At 48.6% G+C, this 19,782-nt stretch overlaps 1 protein-coding gene across 1 annotated transcript in view; it reads left to right on the forward strand.

Annotated features, from left to right (window-relative positions):
* LOC144932268 (bestrophin-2-like) overlaps window positions 1–12,911 on the forward strand; it is a 21,421-nt gene extending 8,510 nt beyond the window's left edge. The window contains exons 2-10 of the mRNA XM_078856212.1: window positions 2,341–2,494; window positions 3,566–3,660; window positions 4,883–5,116; window positions 6,154–6,308; window positions 7,845–7,922; window positions 8,124–8,276; window positions 9,738–9,818; window positions 10,328–10,482; window positions 11,298–12,911. Of these exons, the coding sequence (XP_078712338.1) occupies window positions 2,343–2,494; window positions 3,566–3,660; window positions 4,883–5,116; window positions 6,154–6,308; window positions 7,845–7,922; window positions 8,124–8,276; window positions 9,738–9,818; window positions 10,328–10,482; window positions 11,298–12,273 (2,079 nt within the window). The 5' untranslated portion in view covers window positions 2,341–2,342 and the 3' untranslated portion in view covers window positions 12,274–12,911. The remainder of the gene's footprint in view (window positions 1–2,340; window positions 2,495–3,565; window positions 3,661–4,882; window positions 5,117–6,153; window positions 6,309–7,844; window positions 7,923–8,123; window positions 8,277–9,737; window positions 9,819–10,327; window positions 10,483–11,297) is intronic.
* The last annotated feature ends 6,871 nt before the right edge of the window (window positions 12,912–19,782 follow it).

Here is a 19,782-nt window from a genome sequence, read left to right on the forward strand (position 1 = left end):
ACATTAGTCCATCTCTTCTCTAGCCCGTGCCGTGCCCGTTTAGCCCCATATATCCGGCTGAACAGAAGCTACTTGGGCATGCAGTGGGTGGGCATGCGGGCTACACTCTCCCTCACTAACACTGACACACTAACATGCACGCTTACCCACACACGGACACAACTAACACAGATGAACGCACATCAATATAATTCACAAACCATAGCCGATGATGATGCACAAATGGATAATTAAAATCTCTCTAGTGTACGACCGTGGTCATCCAGAACAGACCGTAACAACGTATGACGATGGTTTCGTTAATCGAAAAGTGTTCATAATTTGTCAATTGCGTTAACGTGAAATTTAGTACACCAAACGTTCATAAAACCAAACTAAACCATTTTATTTTACCAGGTAAGGTCCACTGATGCGACCAGGTCACAAATGATAGCTCAACAAAGAGGCTTATCACGTTGGAATTTATAGCAGCCAAATACTCTAAACGCATGTCGACTCTAAATGTGGAGAAAAAAACCGGGAGGGCCCGGAGAAAAAACCACGGGGAGAGAGGACATGCAAACTATGAATATACAGGTATCATGTTGGGATCAAATCAACGACCTTCTGCGTACCAGGTGAGGTAGTTAACATCTTGCCACCGCTGGGTTGGTAAATCCAGGGATATCTATACAATAGTCACCCTCTTTGAGTTCATTGTGTCTGTTGCTGTATTTTGCAATTGTTTTATAAGCAGCCTAAAAATAATTTGCCCAAGGCGAAATGCGCTACAGGGAATTTAATATTTAATATTGCTTTACGTTTGTGCAACATTTTCGATTTCTCATGCGGTTGCAGTTGTTGATAATATGTTTTTCCCTTTTCTGGCAATAACACAGGTGTTAAGATGTTAAAACACCAAATTGAAACCTTTGCAAGGAATCATCTCTGCATTAACCACATATATTGTGGTGAACATGCAAACAAAAAAACATACTCTGGTAGTAGATGATGCATTGTCTTTGAAGCTGATTGGTCCACACCAGAGACAGCTTTCTTTAGAGCCTAGTCTCAAACAGTGTTAGACCAGAGCAGGGCCGGCCCGAGGCATAAGCGAACTAAGCGGCTGCTTGGGGCCCCCTGGCCACCAGGGGGCCCCCGAATCGTTTTTTTTTTTACAATTAAATAACTTAAACAAGTGATATAAATGAATTAATGAATGAATGAATAAATGATTCAAGACAAGAAAATTCTGTCGACAACTGCTGCTTTGTCACGGCTCACGGATGTCACGGCTCATTGACAATTCGCGTGGGCGCGGGCGCGGGCGCGGGCAGGTGCGCGCAATTGTACGTCACGATAATAAATACGCCTAAGCCATGTCACAAAAAAGGACGTATCCCTCTGGTGCCGAAAAAAGAAAAAAGAAAAGTGGACTTGCAGTCATTAGTATTAATAACAAAGTTGGCCAAGCAATACCATACAATGATGTCATTAGTGACTTTGCCTCCAGAAAAGCTAGGAAGGAACGATTTTGAGGTCATTGTTGTACAGTTGACATTGTTGAACCCTTGCTGTTCTTATGTTTGCTTTCATTATTTAAGTATCTTTTTTTTTGTAACATTCTATTTTTGATTAGATTAATGTTTGTCTATTTTGGTTTTATTTAAAAGATTGCACATTTAATGCACATTTGCAAATAATTTATTTAATATGTTTTTTGTGACCGTTTGTATTCAGAAGTTTTAATAAAAGAGTGAAGTATTTTAAGTGTTGTTTTTATTTTTTATTAATACATAACCTCACTGTATTCGTTTATAATATTCGCTATAACATTATAGTGTGACATTTGTGTCAATAATCTTCTAGCACAGATGAGTCTGCGTGGTGGGAGGGGGGCCCCCAAATCAAATTCTGCTTAGGGCCCCCAAGAGGCTCGGGCCGGCACTGGACCAGAGGATGCCTTTTGGCGCCTTTTGGCGCCAAAAGGACATCTTAATGCCTGTTTTATTGCCAGAAAAGGGACAAACCTATTATCATAATTTAATACTGGCAAAGGAGGTCCCATGATGATGCAGTTGTTTTTGCACTGATTTCTATTTGCTGGCTGCAATGCTGTACTTTATTTTATGTGTTTTGCTTTTGTCATGCTGGTGACCCCAGGAACTGCACTCCTCACCATATTTCTGCCTCAGGCAGAGAGTGTTATGATAGAAGGATTAATTTTTCTCCAAATGTAAGATTTCACTCTTGGGACATAACAGATCCATTATGAGACACATCTCACCCCCATATCCCCCACATCCCCTCTGTCCCCATCTCCTCCCCCCCCCTCCCTTCGCCCCCGCCCCACTCCAGCAGCGATGACGGTGACGTACACGAACCGGGTCGCGAACGCGCGACTGTGTGGCTTCTCGAAGCTTCTGCTGCAATGGCGCGGTAGCATCTACAAGCTGCTGTACCGCGAGTTCTCCATCTACTTCATGATGTACGCCGCGCTCAGCCTCACATACAGGTGACTTGGCCTCGCATCCAGGTGACTCGGCCTCACGTACAGGTGACTCGGCATCACCTACAGGTGACTCGGCATCACCTACAGGTGACTCGTCGCTTGGCCTCAGCTACAGGTGACTCGGCATCACCTACAGGTGACTACTTACCCAGCCTCAACTCCTCGCGCCACTTAGAGATCGTTGGTGAGGCCTGGGCTGGTCGCGACATTTCAGATAAACTGCTTGGGGTTGTGGTCGGAGCGTGCAGCTCCCTCAATTGGAGCGTTGCGAGTTACAATTCTGGTCAGGAGGTGGCACGGCACAGCATCTAACACGGGTCGATAAAATAGGTACCATTTTGTGGGCAGTGTGTATATATATGTTGAACTTCTTTCGCACCATACGTAGCCAACCGTGCTAATTGGAGGTGTGGGGGAAGGACAACAAACTAAACACAAAAAACAAAAAAGCAGTCCGAAAGAAATTAGTTTCCAGTCCAGATTTAAAAGTGCATAGCTCCAGTGCCTTATTAATATTGGAAGGAAGAGCGTTCCAGACGGCCACAGAAGCGCATCTGAAAGCGCTCGATGCGGTGACCATCTTCTTCGATGGCTACCCCAAAGCTGCTACGAGGATGACCGGAGTTTGCGTGATGGTTTATACATCTTGACGAAATCAGCAAGGTATTGTGGTTCATTTGTGGCAAGCACTTCGTGTGTAATGAGTGCGACCTTAGGATGTATTCATTCAGCAACCGGAAGCCAATGCAGCTCAGAAAGCACTGGACGGAAATGGTGAGATCTTAAAAGTGAACACAGACCCACAATGAATCACATGGAAAAGTCTGAATGCAATGTGGGTACATGGTCATGGTGGTTGATGGTGGTGGGGGTGGTTGGCGGTGGTTAATGGGGTCGTAGTGGTGATGATAGGAACGATAGTGGTTAATGGTAGTTTGTGGCGGTTGTTGGGTTGGTGGCTGTGGTGGTTAATGGTTGCGGTAATGGAGGTGGTGCTAGTGGGGGCAGCTGTTTGTTGTTGCCGCTGCCGTTTGTGGTTCATGTCGCGGTTGTTGTCGTTGTGTGAACGTGCAGGTTTGCTCTGAGCGAGGATCAGAAGCGGCTGTTTGAGAAACTCTCTCTCTACTGCAACAACTACGCCAACCTCATCCCCGTGTCGTTCGTGCTCGGTGCGCACACGCGGCCCACACCAATCCCCCACCCCCCGCTAACCCCCCCCCCTTGCTACCCCCCCCCCCCCCCCCCCCCCAGTTACGTAGCTCCCGTACCTTTGCGACCAAATGCAGAGAAATTGTTGACTTTTTTGGCAGTCGCGCCATGTAATTGTGAACTTGTTTTGTCTGCTACACTTGTTTACTCTACTGGGTGCGCCGTAGTGGCGAAATGTTAACTACCTCACCTGGTATGCAGCAAGTGGTGGGTTTGATCCCAACCCTGACACCTGCTGCATATTTGGAGTTTGCATGTTCTCACTCTCCGCGTGGTCGCGTGGATTTTTCTCCGGGCCTTCTGGTTTTTCCCTCCACATTTAGAATCAACATGCATTTAGAGTGTTTGGTTACTATACATTTCCACACGATATAAACCGCTGAGTTGGGTTGTTATTTGTGGCCAGGTCGCTTCTGAAAAAGAGCTGTACAGCTCAGTGGGCCTTGCCTGGTAAAACTAAAAATGGTTTAGATGAGTTTTGAAATAGTTTAAAACTTTGCAACTTGGTGTCTCTTTTTGAAAGAGAAACGTGCAGCAGTCGTCTTGTACTGCTCACTGTGTGGGTGCAGACCAGGGCCACAGCCCACACCTTAGAAGCTTGGGGGGGGGGGGGGCGGTCTCCCTCCTCGTTGGCTATTGATTCGATTTCAGTTCTTCGCACAACAGTGACATTCAATCTACGCGACTACTGGCCGAATACTGATGCTGCTGTCCGTACGTTACCATGTACAGTATTTAAGGGTTCTATTTTTATTGCCCACGTAAACAAATAAAACGAATCAATTTCATACAGCTGAAGGAAGGAAAACTGGCTCGTAAATACTGTGGTTTTTGTGCGAGATTTATCGCGCGTCTCGTGCGGATACCCACGGCACCCACAGCACCTGCGCCCGTGTTGCGCCAGCGCGACCCAGAAGTCACCGGGCCAGTCACATTTTTGCGTTGAATTAAATCGCATCTCATTTCAGAGATCATTTGCGGTATTTGGCAACGGCATTCCGCGTTGCGTAATCGGGGTACCGTCTTGTTATTGTTGATGCTCTTGTTGTCGAACCTGCTCGCGCATCTGACGGCTGAAATTATCCCTGGACTCGCTTGATAAGTTGCGAGAGAGTGAGAAAGAGACCCAAGTCGTAACCTCCCCGTGCCTCTCCCTGTCTCTGCTGGACGGGGGCGGCGCAGGTTTCTACGTGGCGCTCGTGGTGTCACGCTGGTGGAGCCAGTACACCAGCATCCCCACGCCGGACCGGCTCATGTGTGCCGTGGCGGGCACGGTGCACGGCGTGGACGAGCGTGGCCGCCTCCTGCGCCGCACGCTCATGCGCTACGCCAACCTGTCGGCGCTGCTCATCCTGCGTTCCGTCAGCACGGCCGTCTACAAGCGGTTCCCCACCATGGACCACGTCGTTGAAGCCGGTGGGTGGACTCCCTCGCGTCCACATCTGCTCGAGAGGCTGGTCGCCCGCTCTCTTCTCTCGGGCGGTTGCTTCTCGTCTTCTGCTGGTCCCGGGTCTAGAACTCCTTTGGTTGTCTGCATTTCTGGCTTTAGTCAAGTCCTTGAATGAGAGCTTACACTCGTCTCTCTATCGTACTATCACTAGACTTTCTCTCTCGGTGGGTGACCGCTTCATCTCCTCTGCTTCTCCACATTGAGCGGACACCCACATGTCCACCTCTGCTCGAAAGGGTGGTCGTCTGCTTTCTTCCCTTGGGCGGTTGCTTCTTGTCTTCTGCTGGTCCCGAGTCTAGACTTCGTATGTTTGTCTGCATTGTTGCCTTAATCAAGTATTTGAACAAATCCTATTCTCCTCTTCATACGACCACATATCTCCCTGGTACCATCCCCACCACCACTACTCTCTCTTTCTCTTTGAATGGGTGGTCGCTTCATCTCCTCTCGAAAGATGTAGGAGTACCTATACTTTATCCCACCGTATATGACCTGAATATCGACTAAACTGTGTTTTTACCTACTTATACTGCCAGGTGGACAAGCGGGGGTGGGGGGGGGGGCGGATTTTAACCCTTTCCCATTCCGAGACATCTGCAAGTTGCAGGGTGTGGGTCCCGTTCACCTTTGAATCTCAAAACGTGGAAGTGGCTCAGCGTTAAATTTGCTTACAGGCATAGTGCCATTTTTAAAGACATTGTACTCACTGCAGAAAACTGTAGTGATATGACCACACATTATGATCGCCGGCGCCAAAGTGTGCCACACGCCCTCCCGCATGCACTTGTGGGAGCCTCGGTACCGATAAAGTTATTTTAGTTTCGCTTTTCTTCCGGTTTCGTTTGAATGATGTACACGTACGTCATCGGCACGTGCGTACGTCATCGGAACAGGAAAGGGCTAAGAAACTCGCACTATTGTTTCAACTGCCATGCCGGGTGCCCTCCACCGCGCTAACGGTCACACCATGCCGGCCTGGTGCGTCCGTGTCATCTCCGTGCAGGTTTCATGACGCGGGATGAGCGCAAGCGGTTCGACGGTCTGCGCTGCTCCTACAACAAGTACTGGGTGCCGTGCGTATGGCTCTCCAGCCTGGCGGCGCAGGCACGGGCCGAGGGTCGGGTTCGCGATGACGTCGCGCTCAAGCTGCTGCTCGATGTGAGGACCTCTCCCCTCTCTGTCCTGCACCTGCCTTGCCCTACCCTGCCCTGTCTTAGCCTACCATGCCCTACCCTGCCCTACCATGCCCTACCCTGCCCTACCATGCCCTACCCTGCCCTACTCTGCCCTGCCCTACTCTGCCCTGCCCTACCCTGCCCTGCCCTACCCTGCCCTACTCTGCCCTGCCCTACCCTGCCCTGCCCTACCCTGCCCTGTCCTACCCTACCCTGCCTTGACGCTAACTCCCCTTCCCTGCCGTGCACCCGCCTTGCCCTGTCCTGCCTTCACGTGACCTCCCCTTCCCTGTCCTACCCTATCCTGCCTTGCCTTGTCCTGCATTACCTTGTCCTGTCCTGTCTTGCCCCATTTTTAATATCTTGCCCTGCCCTGTTTAATCTTGTTTTGCCATGTCTTGACTCACCCTGCCTTGCCCTGTCTTGCTTCACCTTGCCCCGCCAGGCACTGATGTTAGCTCCCATCATCGTTCGCCATTGGCCTAACCCCCTGATCCCTTTCACCCACCTAGCGCCCGCACAGCGGACCACGACAATCACACGTAGGGGGTTCGCCGGTATATATCACCTGGAGGTCAACTCAAGGTCCTACGTGGGCACGAGGGCGTGGCATAGGCCGGTTCACTCACAACGTAGTTAGCGAAGGGGCGACGGGGGTGTGTTGAGTAAATATCAAGGCAGTGTTGTTAAAATATACAAATGACATTGGTTGTGTTTGTCGTACGACCAAAGTAGACATATTCTGCAAATATGTTTATTTTGTAACGATAGAGTCAATTCAAAGTCAAAGAAGTCTCACAGTTCAAAAAAGCATTGGTCGGCTCTAATGACCAATGTCAGCCCTGAGCCAGTGCTGGAAATTTCACATTATTGTGACAGGGGCCCGTCTACCCATAGAATAACCAACTGTTGATCTACAACTATTCCCACTTGAGCTGACCATGGGAACAGTGACGCTTGGACCGAGTGAATCCAATGTCAGGTACAGTCGATAGGAACTAACGCGCGACCTGAATCGATCAAGGTTATCGTATTTTGGGAAGAGAGACGATGGAGGGAATTTCCCCTGTCGAGCAGTGCGAAGAAAGGAGGAAGAGAAGTGTTGTGTCCTGCATGATCAGCCACTCATTTGGATACCATTTGTGGCCAGGTCGTTTCTGAAAAATAAGTTAATAGCTCGGTGGACTTTACCTGGTAAGATTTAAAAAAATCGTATTTTGTTTCGTGATCTGCTTACTTTGCCTATACTTTGCACTCTAATCGTGTTTTAGTATTGTTTTTTGTTGTAACGTTATGACCTGCCCCGACTGAACACCTGTGAAAAAGAGCTTTGTAGCAACATCGGATTCCTCCAACATAAAGACTTTTTTCCGGATAAATGTGGTGGTTAAACGTGGCACAGATGAGAGGAGACCCTCAGTCTGATAGAACGAGTCCTCGGGAGTGCCGATGATGATGATGGCGGTGGTGATGGTTACTGATGATTATTGCCGATGGCGACCCCGTCTGTGTTGCGCAGGAAATGAACGTGTACCGGGGGAACTGTGGAATGCTGTTTCACTACGACTGGATCAGCGTGCCTCTCGTCTACACACAGGTGTGCTCTGGTGTTTCCTGTGGACCTGCCGGTGCAGTGGGTGGTGTATGCACCCTGTCTCGTGCTATGATGGTCTCACCTTTGCCGGTGTGTTGCGCCGATGCCTCACCTGTGCTGGTGGAAGGTGCCTGTGCAGGTGTGGTGGTACAACAATGAACCATCTGTGTGGTGCCGAGTTGACTCACCTGTGTGGTGCTGCAGGTGGTCACGGTGGCAGTGTACAGCTTCTTCCTCGCCTGCCTCATCGGCCGCCAGTTCCTGGACCCGGCGCAGGGCTACCCGGGCCACGACATGGACCTCTACATCCCCGTCTTCACCCTCCTGCAGTTCTTCTTCTACGCCGGCTGGCTCAAGGTTCGGGACGTGCACGCTGCCCGGGATTTGAACCCTCGACCCCACGGCTGAGGAGCCGTTTTGTTCCGCCGAGTTGGCCTTGTCCAATGAGTCAACAGTCAAAGTGTCTCCCGGCTCAGTTGAGCGATAGGGCGGTGCTCCTCTACATTGATGACCCTAAACCATGATGGCGAGATTTTAACTACTTCGCCTGGTATACAGGATGTCGTGGGTTCGATCCTGACCCTGACGCCTTTATATTTGGAATTTTCATGTTCTCCCCGCTGTTGCGTGGATTTCTATCTGGGGCCTTCGATTTTACCCTCCACACCCTCCACACCCTCCACATATAGAAACATTAATTTAGAGTATTTGGCTGCTATAAATTTTCACATGAGCCACTTCGTTGAGCTATCATTTGTAGCCAGGTCACTTTTGAAAAATAGCTATGAAGCTCAATGGGCCTTACCTTGTAAAAAAAAGTGGTGGAAATTCCACATTTTTCCTAAAATGGGAGTGACCATCTCAAATAGGATAACAGTTAAATCTTGACTTAAAGCTTTCGTGACTGCAGGAATTCATACTGTTTGGGTCTTTCGGTAAAGTCACTTAGATAGAATAATAAAAAATCACGACGTTTCGATCGCAGCACAAGCAATTGTCCTCAGGTGAAAAAATGTCACCTGGGGACGATTGCTTGTGTTGCAATTGAAACGTCGTGATAAAAAAAAAATGCTATCTATGTGACTTTACCGAAAGACCCAAAGAGTAGGATAACAGTTATACTTTTTATCATGACAACAGCACTGGTAATTATGTACGAGGCGTGTTAACAATGTTTTATTTGTAAAACCACGATATACCTGAATCGGTTTCAACACGATACGTGCTTTGAATTGGGCACAATGATGGGTTTTGGTGTTATGGAAATTGCGTACAGCAATTGCTTTGATGTTTCGTCAAACGGCCACCTGGCTCCACGGTAGGGCGAGCAACTGGCAGCAGGTTCGAAGGTTGCAAGTTCAAATCTTGTTGGGGGGGGGGGGGGGGGAACTGACTCGACTCAACGTCCTTTCAATGTCGATAAAATTACGAGAACTCTGTCGGGAAGTGAAAAGCGGTTGTTCATGGCAAAGTGGAATTTCCACCACCAGCTCGGCGCTGTAAATAGCCGAGCACTTCCTCGGTGTTCTTTCGAGAGAGAAATTACTTTGAATTTGTTGTTGCTGTTACATTTATGCAATTGGTGAGCAATCAAAATCAGACAAAGAAGGAGGGACAACAACAGACAAGGTGACACAAACGTGTCAGGAATGGTGACTGAAATCGTGAATATTTACAGAATCTCTGCAAGGGGTTGGTGGGAGAGGTGGGGGATGGGGATCATAAGATGATTCATATTTACCAGAATGGCCTCCCTGATGAACGCGTGTTCTCCGTTGCGTGTGAATTCACCGTCGTGCGTGGTCGGTGCTCATGAAGGTGGCGGAGCAGCTCATCAACCCCTTCGGCGAGGACGACGACGACTTTGAAACCAACTTCCTCATCGACCGCAACCTCCAGGTCTCTCCCGCACAATTCGGCTGTTCCATCCGTCATCATCGTCTCTTTTTACCCGCCCCTCCCCCAACAAAAATTAAATGCAGCATTTGATTACTTGCCATATTTACTAAATTCGATCATCATCATCATCATGAGCCATGATCAATTCACTGCTGGATGAAGGATTCCCCAGGCCCTCGCCATCTTTCACAGTCCTACTCTGCGCACACGCTCATCACTCCCATCTCCACATTGGATACAATCTCTGGCGCGTTCTCCCCTTTGGCTGCGATTAAAGTGAATCCAAAAGTAGTTCTGAAATGTCATCTTCTGCGGGCTTGAAGCTCTCTTTCACATGCCCAGTATGGGTGGGTCAGGACACTCTACTGTGTTAGGGCCGACAATGGAAACAATGGGTATGGTGGTGCATACATAATTAATTAGCCATAGCAATGAGTGCCAAGGAAACGAGATGTAAAGGTCCCCAGCATGTTGCGACGAGTTGCTTGTTGTGGCGTGCCCCACGACAGGTGTCCATGCTGGCCGTGGACGAGATGTACCAGAACCTTCCACTGCTGCAGAGGGACATGTACTGGAACGCGAGCGACCCGAGGCCTCCGTACACCGCCGCCACCATGTCCACTCTGCACAAGCCTTCCTTCCTGGGCTCTGCGTTCGACATGAGGTCCTGCCAAGAGCAGTGGACCCTTGCTGCCATCCCCCCCTCACATTTCCACTCGCTCCCTCGCCAGGCCCAAATCAAGGCCCTGAGGCCTACTTAGGCCTGTGGCAGGTTGCAGAACATTCCTGAAGTGGAATATTTCCCCCTTGGTTCACTTATGTTGCAAACCAAGGGGAAATATTGGTCGAGATAATTCATGCAAATTGAGCACCGGCCCCAAGGTCTATTAGGTCCAGGTCTCATAATGACAAAGTTATAGAAAATGGTCGAATGTTTCACCAGGGTAAATAAAAAAAACAAACACCTCACCACTCTCACCACTGACTTTGAACACGGCAAGTTATAAAACGAAGCAGAAGTCTGTGTTTGTCAACGCAGTGTAATAAACCACCGAAGGAATCCATGGCCGTTGCACAGTGGCATAAACGGTCTTGTTAGCAGTGGCCTCTTGACCCTTCACTTTGAGGTTTGGTGGTTTCAGTGATCCACGATGGAGAAACCGTGCAATCAGTCGACTCGGCAATTAAAGCGAGGTGGAAAGACGGGGCAGGTCGTCTCCCCATCACCCCTATGGAACACATTAGGGGGAGCATGGGGGAGGAGGGAGGGTGTATGCCAGAAGCATTATTTACACGGACGCTTTGTGAGTTTTTGGTTTTTGGGTAGACTACAACCTCGTTTGTGTGCCCTCCCATCTTGGCGCCCCTCTGTCTAGATTTGACACCCCCCCACCCCCCGTTATTAATGCGTGGTCTCCTTTAAACCACACAATCAACAATGTCCCCTTGCTCTCTTTTCTCCCTCCTCTCTCACATCAGCATGCACAAGGACGACATGGAGTTTCAGCCGATGGAGCAGCTATCCGATCCAGGCATGCCAGTGCCGCAGCTGCTGGAGCGGCTGCTCCACAGCCGCGGCTCTGCGCCATCGCCACCGCAGGCGCCGCTCTTCAGCGTTGGCGCGCAGGGCGTGCAGACGTCCAGGATCACGCACCGCATGAACCTGGTGCGGCGCATGGACAGCATTGCCTCGTCCAGCTCGGGCATCGACGAGGCCGGCGAGTACGGGGCCCTCAATTGCAACGGCTGCGGCTGCGGGGAAAAAGGGCCCAGGGACGTCACGCCGGTGCCCAGGATCGACGCCGATGACGGAACCGAGCGGCCCGACTCCATTGCGGCCGACATCGTCGTGCCGTGCCTGGATACCGACGGACGGCGCGGAGCGCCGCGGCCGTCGCTGGCGCCGCCGCCACCTTTGCCTCCGCTTCAGCCTCTGGAACAGCAGCAGCAGCACCCGCAGCAGCAGCCGCATGTGGAACACGAGGCAACGAAGTTGGAGAGCAGCACTAACAGCCAGAGCAGCGTCTCCACGGGGCACGGGAGCCAGAGGCCTCTGTTGAGTGCGGACTCTGACGAGGGTCCCGGCGTGGGGTTAGCAGCTCCCGCCACGTTGCCAGCGTCGTCTTGCTGTGGCGCTCGACGCGATGGTGTCGCCGGTAGTGGGAGGGACGGGGAGGACTCGGACCTCCTCCTCCCGTGGTCGGAAATGTTGACGATGACCACGGTGTTTGATGTCGGCGGTGACGGTGGCGGCGTTGTCGGTGGTGGCCGCACTGGCAATGATGCCCCTTTGGAACTGCAGGCGCTGCTCGTGGTGACGGAGGAGGAGGCCGGGAGGCGGCGGAGCGTGGTGCCGGGTGGGCGACTCGGGGGGGCGGAACGCGACGACGCGGGGAGAGCACCCGCGGCCTCGGCGAGCGGGAGCTGCATCTTCAACATTCCCGACGGCCTGTGAACACGGTTGCTCGGGGCTGACAGTAGCGTAGCAGTTAGCACGCTGTGCTACGAACCCGGTGACGCGAGCTCGATTCCCGCTCACGGCCAACACCGGTGATGATTATATGAAGCGGTCCTGGGCCTCCCCTAGGTCTATTAAGCCTCAAATGAGTACCTGGTGCAGTGTGTAAACATCACCACTGGGGAGACAAAGGCGGCAAGGCATGGTGCAGGCTACCCACTTCCTAGTGTACTGTGCCGACCTTCATAAGTGCTCTTTAACAGCACTTGCTCCTGTAGTCTGTTAAGGCTATAGGGGGATCTTTGTCTTTAGGTGCTCACAGCCAACAGTGTTGGCCCGATTAACACCCATAGCTGCCTGAATTGTGTAATAATATAACACCCGTAGTTTATTGTAAATTAAGCTAATAAACACAGCTGATTGTAGGCAGTTAAAACCATCGGGCTGATAGTATATGGAATTGATCAATACCCATAGCGGTCTGCAGACAACCACAGTCGCCTCTGAACAGAGTTCAGATGAGAGACACTTTCCGTTCACTGACAAACACTACTTGAAACTAACTTGGCAGTAACTGAAATTTATGGATGAAATGTCGATGTCTAACCTGGTGACACTGCAGTGAAGGCGTTCAACTTGGCAGTTCAAATCCTTGCCGGGTTCAGTTTCGTCTATCATCAGTCATCATGGAGACACTAGCTATAGGAGTGTGGAATTTGCATCGCTGGCTCAGGGACGCCAACGGTTGCGAGCACCACCCCGGCGCTTGCGAGCACCACCCCGGCGCTTGAGCACGGAGGACTCTGGCTCGACACGTGCGGCACGGCCAGGGTGGATCTTGAACTTTGGGGTTGACCTTCGCACAGAAAGGCAGCCACTTTATTTTTTTTACCTTTTAAACAGAACGTCAAGATTGCGTTGCAGGTAAGGGTGATATCGTTGGGGTCATACTTTGTATCCACATTCGCTTTTAAGGAAACCACTAGGGGGCCGTCCATAAATGACGTCACGCACCTGGGCGGGGGGGGGTCAGACATTTGTGACGAGGGGGGGGGGGGGTTGAGAAATGTGACGTCACATCAAAATGCGCAAATTGAATAAATATAAACAGGTTCTTCTTAATTAAATAGACTTTTTAATAAATATTTTCTCCTACAACATCAGAGTGCAGCGCCACATTAAATACGCACTACAATGACAATAGTTTAAAGCGATTTGAAGCATGTTTTATTTTTTTGGGGGGTGCAGAGCTTTGTGACGTCATATTTGAGGGGGGGGTCTGACTTTTTGTGACGCCGTGTGACGAGGGGGTGGGTCAAATATCGTCCAAAATCGCGTGACGTCATTTGTGGACGGCCCCAATGCACGGAGGTTTGAGCCTTTGGGTGGCATCGGGCAGCCGCGAGGTAGATATGCGCGCACCCAGTGACGATGTTCTCGCTGCTGAACCTTGCGCACGCGTGCCGGTAGATTGACGCACACTGTCGAATGTTCCGGCAGAAAATCTTACGGCACGAGAGACGAGCTGTGTTCCATCGCATGTTGAGCAAATTTCTCCTCTAAATAGCATCGGTGGTTTTCCTCTCCAATTTTTGGAACCGTTTCGCTATGTTATTCTAAAATGCTCGTTACTTTTGGCCGCGTGAAGACGCCAACTCGTACCCGGGCTGGAACCACGTGAGATGAGCAAGCACCGATTGGTGGGACCCACACTGAAAACCAAGCATCGGAGGAATAGGGGCCCTAAATAGTGATCCGGGATTGGGGCCCTGACAAAAACAAACCCGACGTTTTCTCCTCGGAGGCAAACCAATGCTGCACAGAGAGAAAATAACGAGTAACATCAACTGTGATTAAAAAAAAGAGCCAGAAACACGAGAAAACATGAAAAGGCACGATTCTGGAATGTTTTTGTTTATTTGGTCAACTGCATTGTAAGAAAAACGGAATGTTAAAGCTCAAGGCAGTTGCGATCAACGGCAGTGCACACAGAGCAGCACCAGGGAAGACTGATCACTCACCTGTCGACGGCACCCGTTACCTTGTTGCTGCTCCCTCTCGGCCGACGCGCGCAGGAAAGAACATCTCAAACGAATTACTGGATGGACATCTCACCCATCACGACACAGGACCATCCCACGAACACAAAACATCTCGCTCATTACGGAACGGGGGGAAACGTCTCACACCACACCAATACGTGGGGGACCTCTCATTCCAGGTCATACCCTGGAGGGACAGACTGCCCACGAGGTACACGGATGGGGAAGCGCCTTCTGCCCGCTGTGTTTTAACGTTACACAATTTAGAAAATTAAAACACGCGTTAAATTCAATTACGGCAATAAAGCTACACTTTATATTTATAAGAAAATCTCTCATTGTTGTTGTTGTTGTACTGCTACATACCTTTGGCACATTCAGTTATGAAACGTTTTGAGTGACCAAATTCTGCAGAACCTATGTCGGAACAACAGTTACAGATTTACAGATTTGACAAAGTAATCTGCAACACCCTTGCGTGCACCCGTTTAGCAATGTTTTCACTCGTGTCTTTCATTGCGTCACAACTTATTGCTTCTTGTAAATAAAAAAGTATACGCTGCCTAGGCTGGTGCAAATTGTTCTCTCTCACAGGTAAAATAAAAATGTGCTCAACTAACTCAAAGGCACGTTCAGAAACCCCCCCCTTCCACCCACTCTGCCAAGCCAAAGTTAGGGGGGTTGGGCTACAGGCTGGGGCTGCGTCCCTGATGATGTCAACACTATCATCATTTTAAATCTTTACTCAAGAGAGCCTCCTAACGTCCCCATTGAGGATGCTTGGCCAATTCGTTACGGAATATCTAATTGTGCGTACAATTGAAACAAGAACGTCCTGGGACGACCCACAGGCGCGAAGAAAAGGCACTTAAAATATGCGGATGGGGCAGCAGCCGAATTGCTGTACTGCTTTACGATCTCACATCCACAAAAAAGCCACTGGGCTTGTACGAACGTGACAATGTAGGCGTTCGGCATGCGATGATTCTTTAACGTCAATCGTTTCGCTCACGATCGGGAATTGCGCTTTTGGAAGAGTTATTTCTGATTTGCGCGTTTTTTTACGCGACCAATTCACGGAAAACCCTGCAACAGGCGTGTATTCGCCGTGCACTACCAGGGCAAAACGAAGGAACCAGCCGACAAATTGAATCATCGTGACCCCAAATCGATGAAGAGCGGGAGGGAGGGGGCGGGCGGTTGCGTGCGTGGTTCCCGAGCCGCGGTCGCAGCCCTCTGCCCTGCGAGTCCCCACCGCGTCTGGGTTCCTGCACGGGACGCCGCCCCCCGGCACACTCAACAAGCTTCTCTCGCTGGTTCAGCAGTTCTACTGCTGGATTAAACATCTTCCGCCCGAGGACGACCGCTTGTGTTGCGATCGAAACGTCGTGGTTTATTTTATTTGATACCTACGTGACTTTAACGAAAGAACAAAAGAGTAAAGCGTCATTGCATCGTGCGCTTGTGTTGCGATCGAAACGTCGTGGTTTATTTTATTTGATACCTACGTGACTTTAACGAAAGAACAAAAGAGTAAAGCGTCATTGCATCGTGCGCTTGTGTTGCGATCGAAACGTCGTGGTTTATTTTATTTGATACCTACGTGACTTTAACGAAAGAACCAAAGAGGAAAGCTTCATTGCATCGTGCGTTTTCACAGGCGCGCTTCTGCGGCCGTCTGGATCGCTCTTCCGATACGAAGCCACACGAGCGCTTTTAAATATAGAATGAAAACTCAATTCTTTATAAGTGCTTTGTGTTTAGTTTGTTGTCCTTCACCCGGCAGATCGCATGCTAATCTCTAGCCACACACTAGCCGAGGGTATATCTGGCTCTGCGATCTTACATTTACATGCAAATTCCATCTCTAGCCCCGCCCACTTACCATTGGGTTGTACCCATCTCAAACCTATAAAACCTTTGGCTGCAGTAGCTCTCTCGCTCTATGTTTTCCTGCTTCAGCAGTCCGCCTGCTGTATTGTTTCACCTGGAGGCGACTGCTTGTGTTGCGATCGAAACGTCGTGATTTGAATTTTTCTATCTACGTGACTTTACCGAAAGACCCAAAGAGTATGAATTTCTGCAGTCACGAAAACTTTCAGTCAAGATTTATACTTCATATCATGAGCTGCATTTTTTAAAAGTAGAAAATAAAACATCCATCTGTGCATTCGGATCGGACATGTTGGACATCACGTCCCAAATTTCGCTTCACGTGTTCCAAATCAGTTCCCAGCACGCGGAGCAAAACGTCAGACACCATTCCAAGCAACACACATTATCGCTAAATAACACAACGGAGAGTTGTACAACTTTCCTTTCGCCACGCATCATATTTTATGAACAATCAATGTTCTATACACGTGCAGTCTACATGGAGATTATGTTAAATAAATGTTCTATATCACGATTTTGCTGTCACAGGAACTTAAGACAAACACATCTCCTCCCAGAATTGTTAGGTAGGAGGGCACCTTGTGTTGGGGAACGGCCCTGTAAGATAACGCCGCAGAACTAATTCCCGGACTCACTTTTAGCGGCTGACAAAGCCCAGCCACTTGTTCTGCAGTCTTTGTCACATGCCGATCAACATGTATGTAAACAATTCATTGATTTATAGATTCGTACACTCACAATATATACATCAAGTCAGGAATTGTGTCAATTATGTTTGTTACAATCGGACTAATGCAGCAAATAAACCGGCACAAAAACTAGCCAGTAAAAAATGAAAAATAATTCATTCTTGAAATGTAATTGTGACCCTGAACCAACACAACATCTAATCTGTAGAGCTAGAATTACACATTAAGTGAAACCAAATAGTACAATTATGGGCTTTTGTGCAGTTATTGGTGACCGGACTGAGATCAAACTAATTACACCTGCCAACTCGATATTAATGACAAGTTACTGCAGCCTGAAATCAAACGCATGCAGCACTCAGCAGCAGCATCAGTGATGACTGCAACATGGCCATTACAAAGCCCCGAAGCTGGTCACCTAACACAGGGGTCAGCCACCCGTGGCTCGAGCCGTGTGTGACTTAATAAATAACGTCATCAAGTGCTCCTTAAGGACCACTTGATGACGTTATTTATTAAGGCCCACCCGTCTCGTATTTATGTGTATTGCGGCTCTTGAAAAATGTAGTTTTACGGAATTCGAAAGAATCGCTCCGATTGTTATTTTGGTTGCTGAACCTGACCGAACGCAACAGTTTATATACATCGGTTTGAGTACAAAGTTAAACAACCATATGCTCACGTTATTTTTCTGCCACCAACGTGATTGAGCACATGCCAACGAAACAAAGATGTGTGTGGGGTAGCAGCCCAATTTAAAATCTACTCTATTTAATACATATATACATTTACTCTGTATGTTAGTGAAGGCCACTGCTAACGATTAGTGAGCTATGAACACATTTTCCACTGTGTATGAATATGAGCCGAATACAAAAATTGGACCAATGGTGCCCACAACAAATTGTGCAACAAAAACACAATCACTTCATATTGTCATTTACAAACATAAGCTCAAGGCACGGTTGCAATTGCATTAAAACCAAAAACTCGACATCACGATTACCACCAGGATTTCAATGGTTCTACATTGTTTTACCCATCTATTTCTTCCACCAACATTAACTTTTCAATCTTTCAAATGTTTTACTCTACGCTTGTACAATGACAGCGTGCAGCTTGTTTTGTACATATATGCGTGAGCAACCTTCCTTCATCAGAGGACTCTTTCGTCTTCATGGGGAACTGGCACGGAACAGGACACTGCAGGACTTCTCCCAACGCGACTCTCTTCCACTGCATCCATCACCATGCAGCTCACGCGAGTCGTGCATGACAGGGTCATGGGACACCCCAGATTTATTTACCGTCGTAATATGAATAAGAGACACTTGGCCGGCAAGCGCAGTGGTTAGAGCACCTGGCTCATGATCGGAAAGTCGCGAATTCAAATCCTGGTCATGGGTCAACTCGAAACTAAATCTGATTACCACTTCATGGATTTCCCCCTGTCATTGGTACATGCAATTTTATATTGGCTATTAACAAATTATGGATACTTGTGCCATCCAATGCTCATTGAAGTAAACATATTTCACATCAACAAAAGCTAACTCAGCACTGGGTACCGGCAATTCAAAATAATTGCTAAATTGATCTTTAATGATGGGGCATTATAGGCGACTGCACCGAGACCAATTTAACTCACCACGTGTGCCTAAATGGCAGAACCTCTAGTGCCGACTCGGCATCTGGAAACGAACTCCCTCAATACAACACTTGGGGGTGGATTAAACCATTCACGACCAAAAACACTTCCCCTCCTGTAACGGGAAAAACCAGCGAGAGCTTCAGCACATGGCAGAACACACAAACCCCTTACACCCCATCCGAGCGACGTCACTCCACTTGTACATCACGACCACACAAACCATTTAAGTTGTTCCGACGATTGTTGCACTTGCCATTCACGATTATCAAAGGTATTTTTTGGGAGTACCGAGACATCGGCACAGCTGAACATTAAAATATCGATGAACGTTTTCAGAATTCAAGCCTCTTGAACGGTCGGCAAATCCACTTTGTAGAATTGTCAAAGACACTTAATTTTATATCAGCATAAACTCCGCCTCTTAATGCGCCATTGGCTGTTACATTGGAAGCTGTGCAAAACACTACATGTCAGTTGTGTATTCGCAAAGTAAACTGAAATGGCTCAAAGGATCTCCGATATTAATATTACTTCAAATATTTGCATTATTTTACAAACTGTATTTTACACCACAACATTAAACAAGACCTTATGAGCTCTAACGGTTTCAGAGGACAAGGAGATGGGGGAAAACCCTACAATTCCTGCCTGGCACATTTAAGACAAAGGGGTGCGATCAGAGTTTATAAAACACATCTGTACAGTTTCACTTGCATGGCTCCACGTTCAGGTCAGAGGTCACTGGAACCAAGCATCACTTGCTCAAGCAGGCAGATTGCACTTGTGCAGCGCATACATTCCACTCGGTGCACACACGTTAATGAGCGATGGGCGTGGAATATATTGATTTGGCGAATTGAGAACTGACATGCATTGACCCAAACATACCAAAACATTAGCAATAATTTCCACCGGATTTGTCCAAAGTTGGAATCCAACATTACGATGGCATCCTTTATTAAAATTAATTCTAAACAAACACCCACAGATATGTACACGCACACACACTACTAACTCACAAACACGGTCACAAACGCTCACCTAAATCACATGCATAGAAATGCATATCAATACAAATTACAGACGACAGTTAGACACTCGCACACTTACACACACACACTTGCTAAAATTGTCTATGATTGGAGTTTAATAACAAATAATTTCGACGAATTGTCCGATGGGTGGACTGGTGGCAGATTTTGATACATGCCGAATTGGCGGAGTGGAT

The sequence above is a fragment of the Lampetra fluviatilis genome, chromosome 5 (assembly GCF_964198595.1).
Source record: "Lampetra fluviatilis chromosome 5, kcLamFluv1.1, whole genome shotgun sequence".
NCBI classification, from domain to species: Eukaryota; Metazoa; Chordata; class Hyperoartia; order Petromyzontiformes; family Petromyzontidae; genus Lampetra; species Lampetra fluviatilis.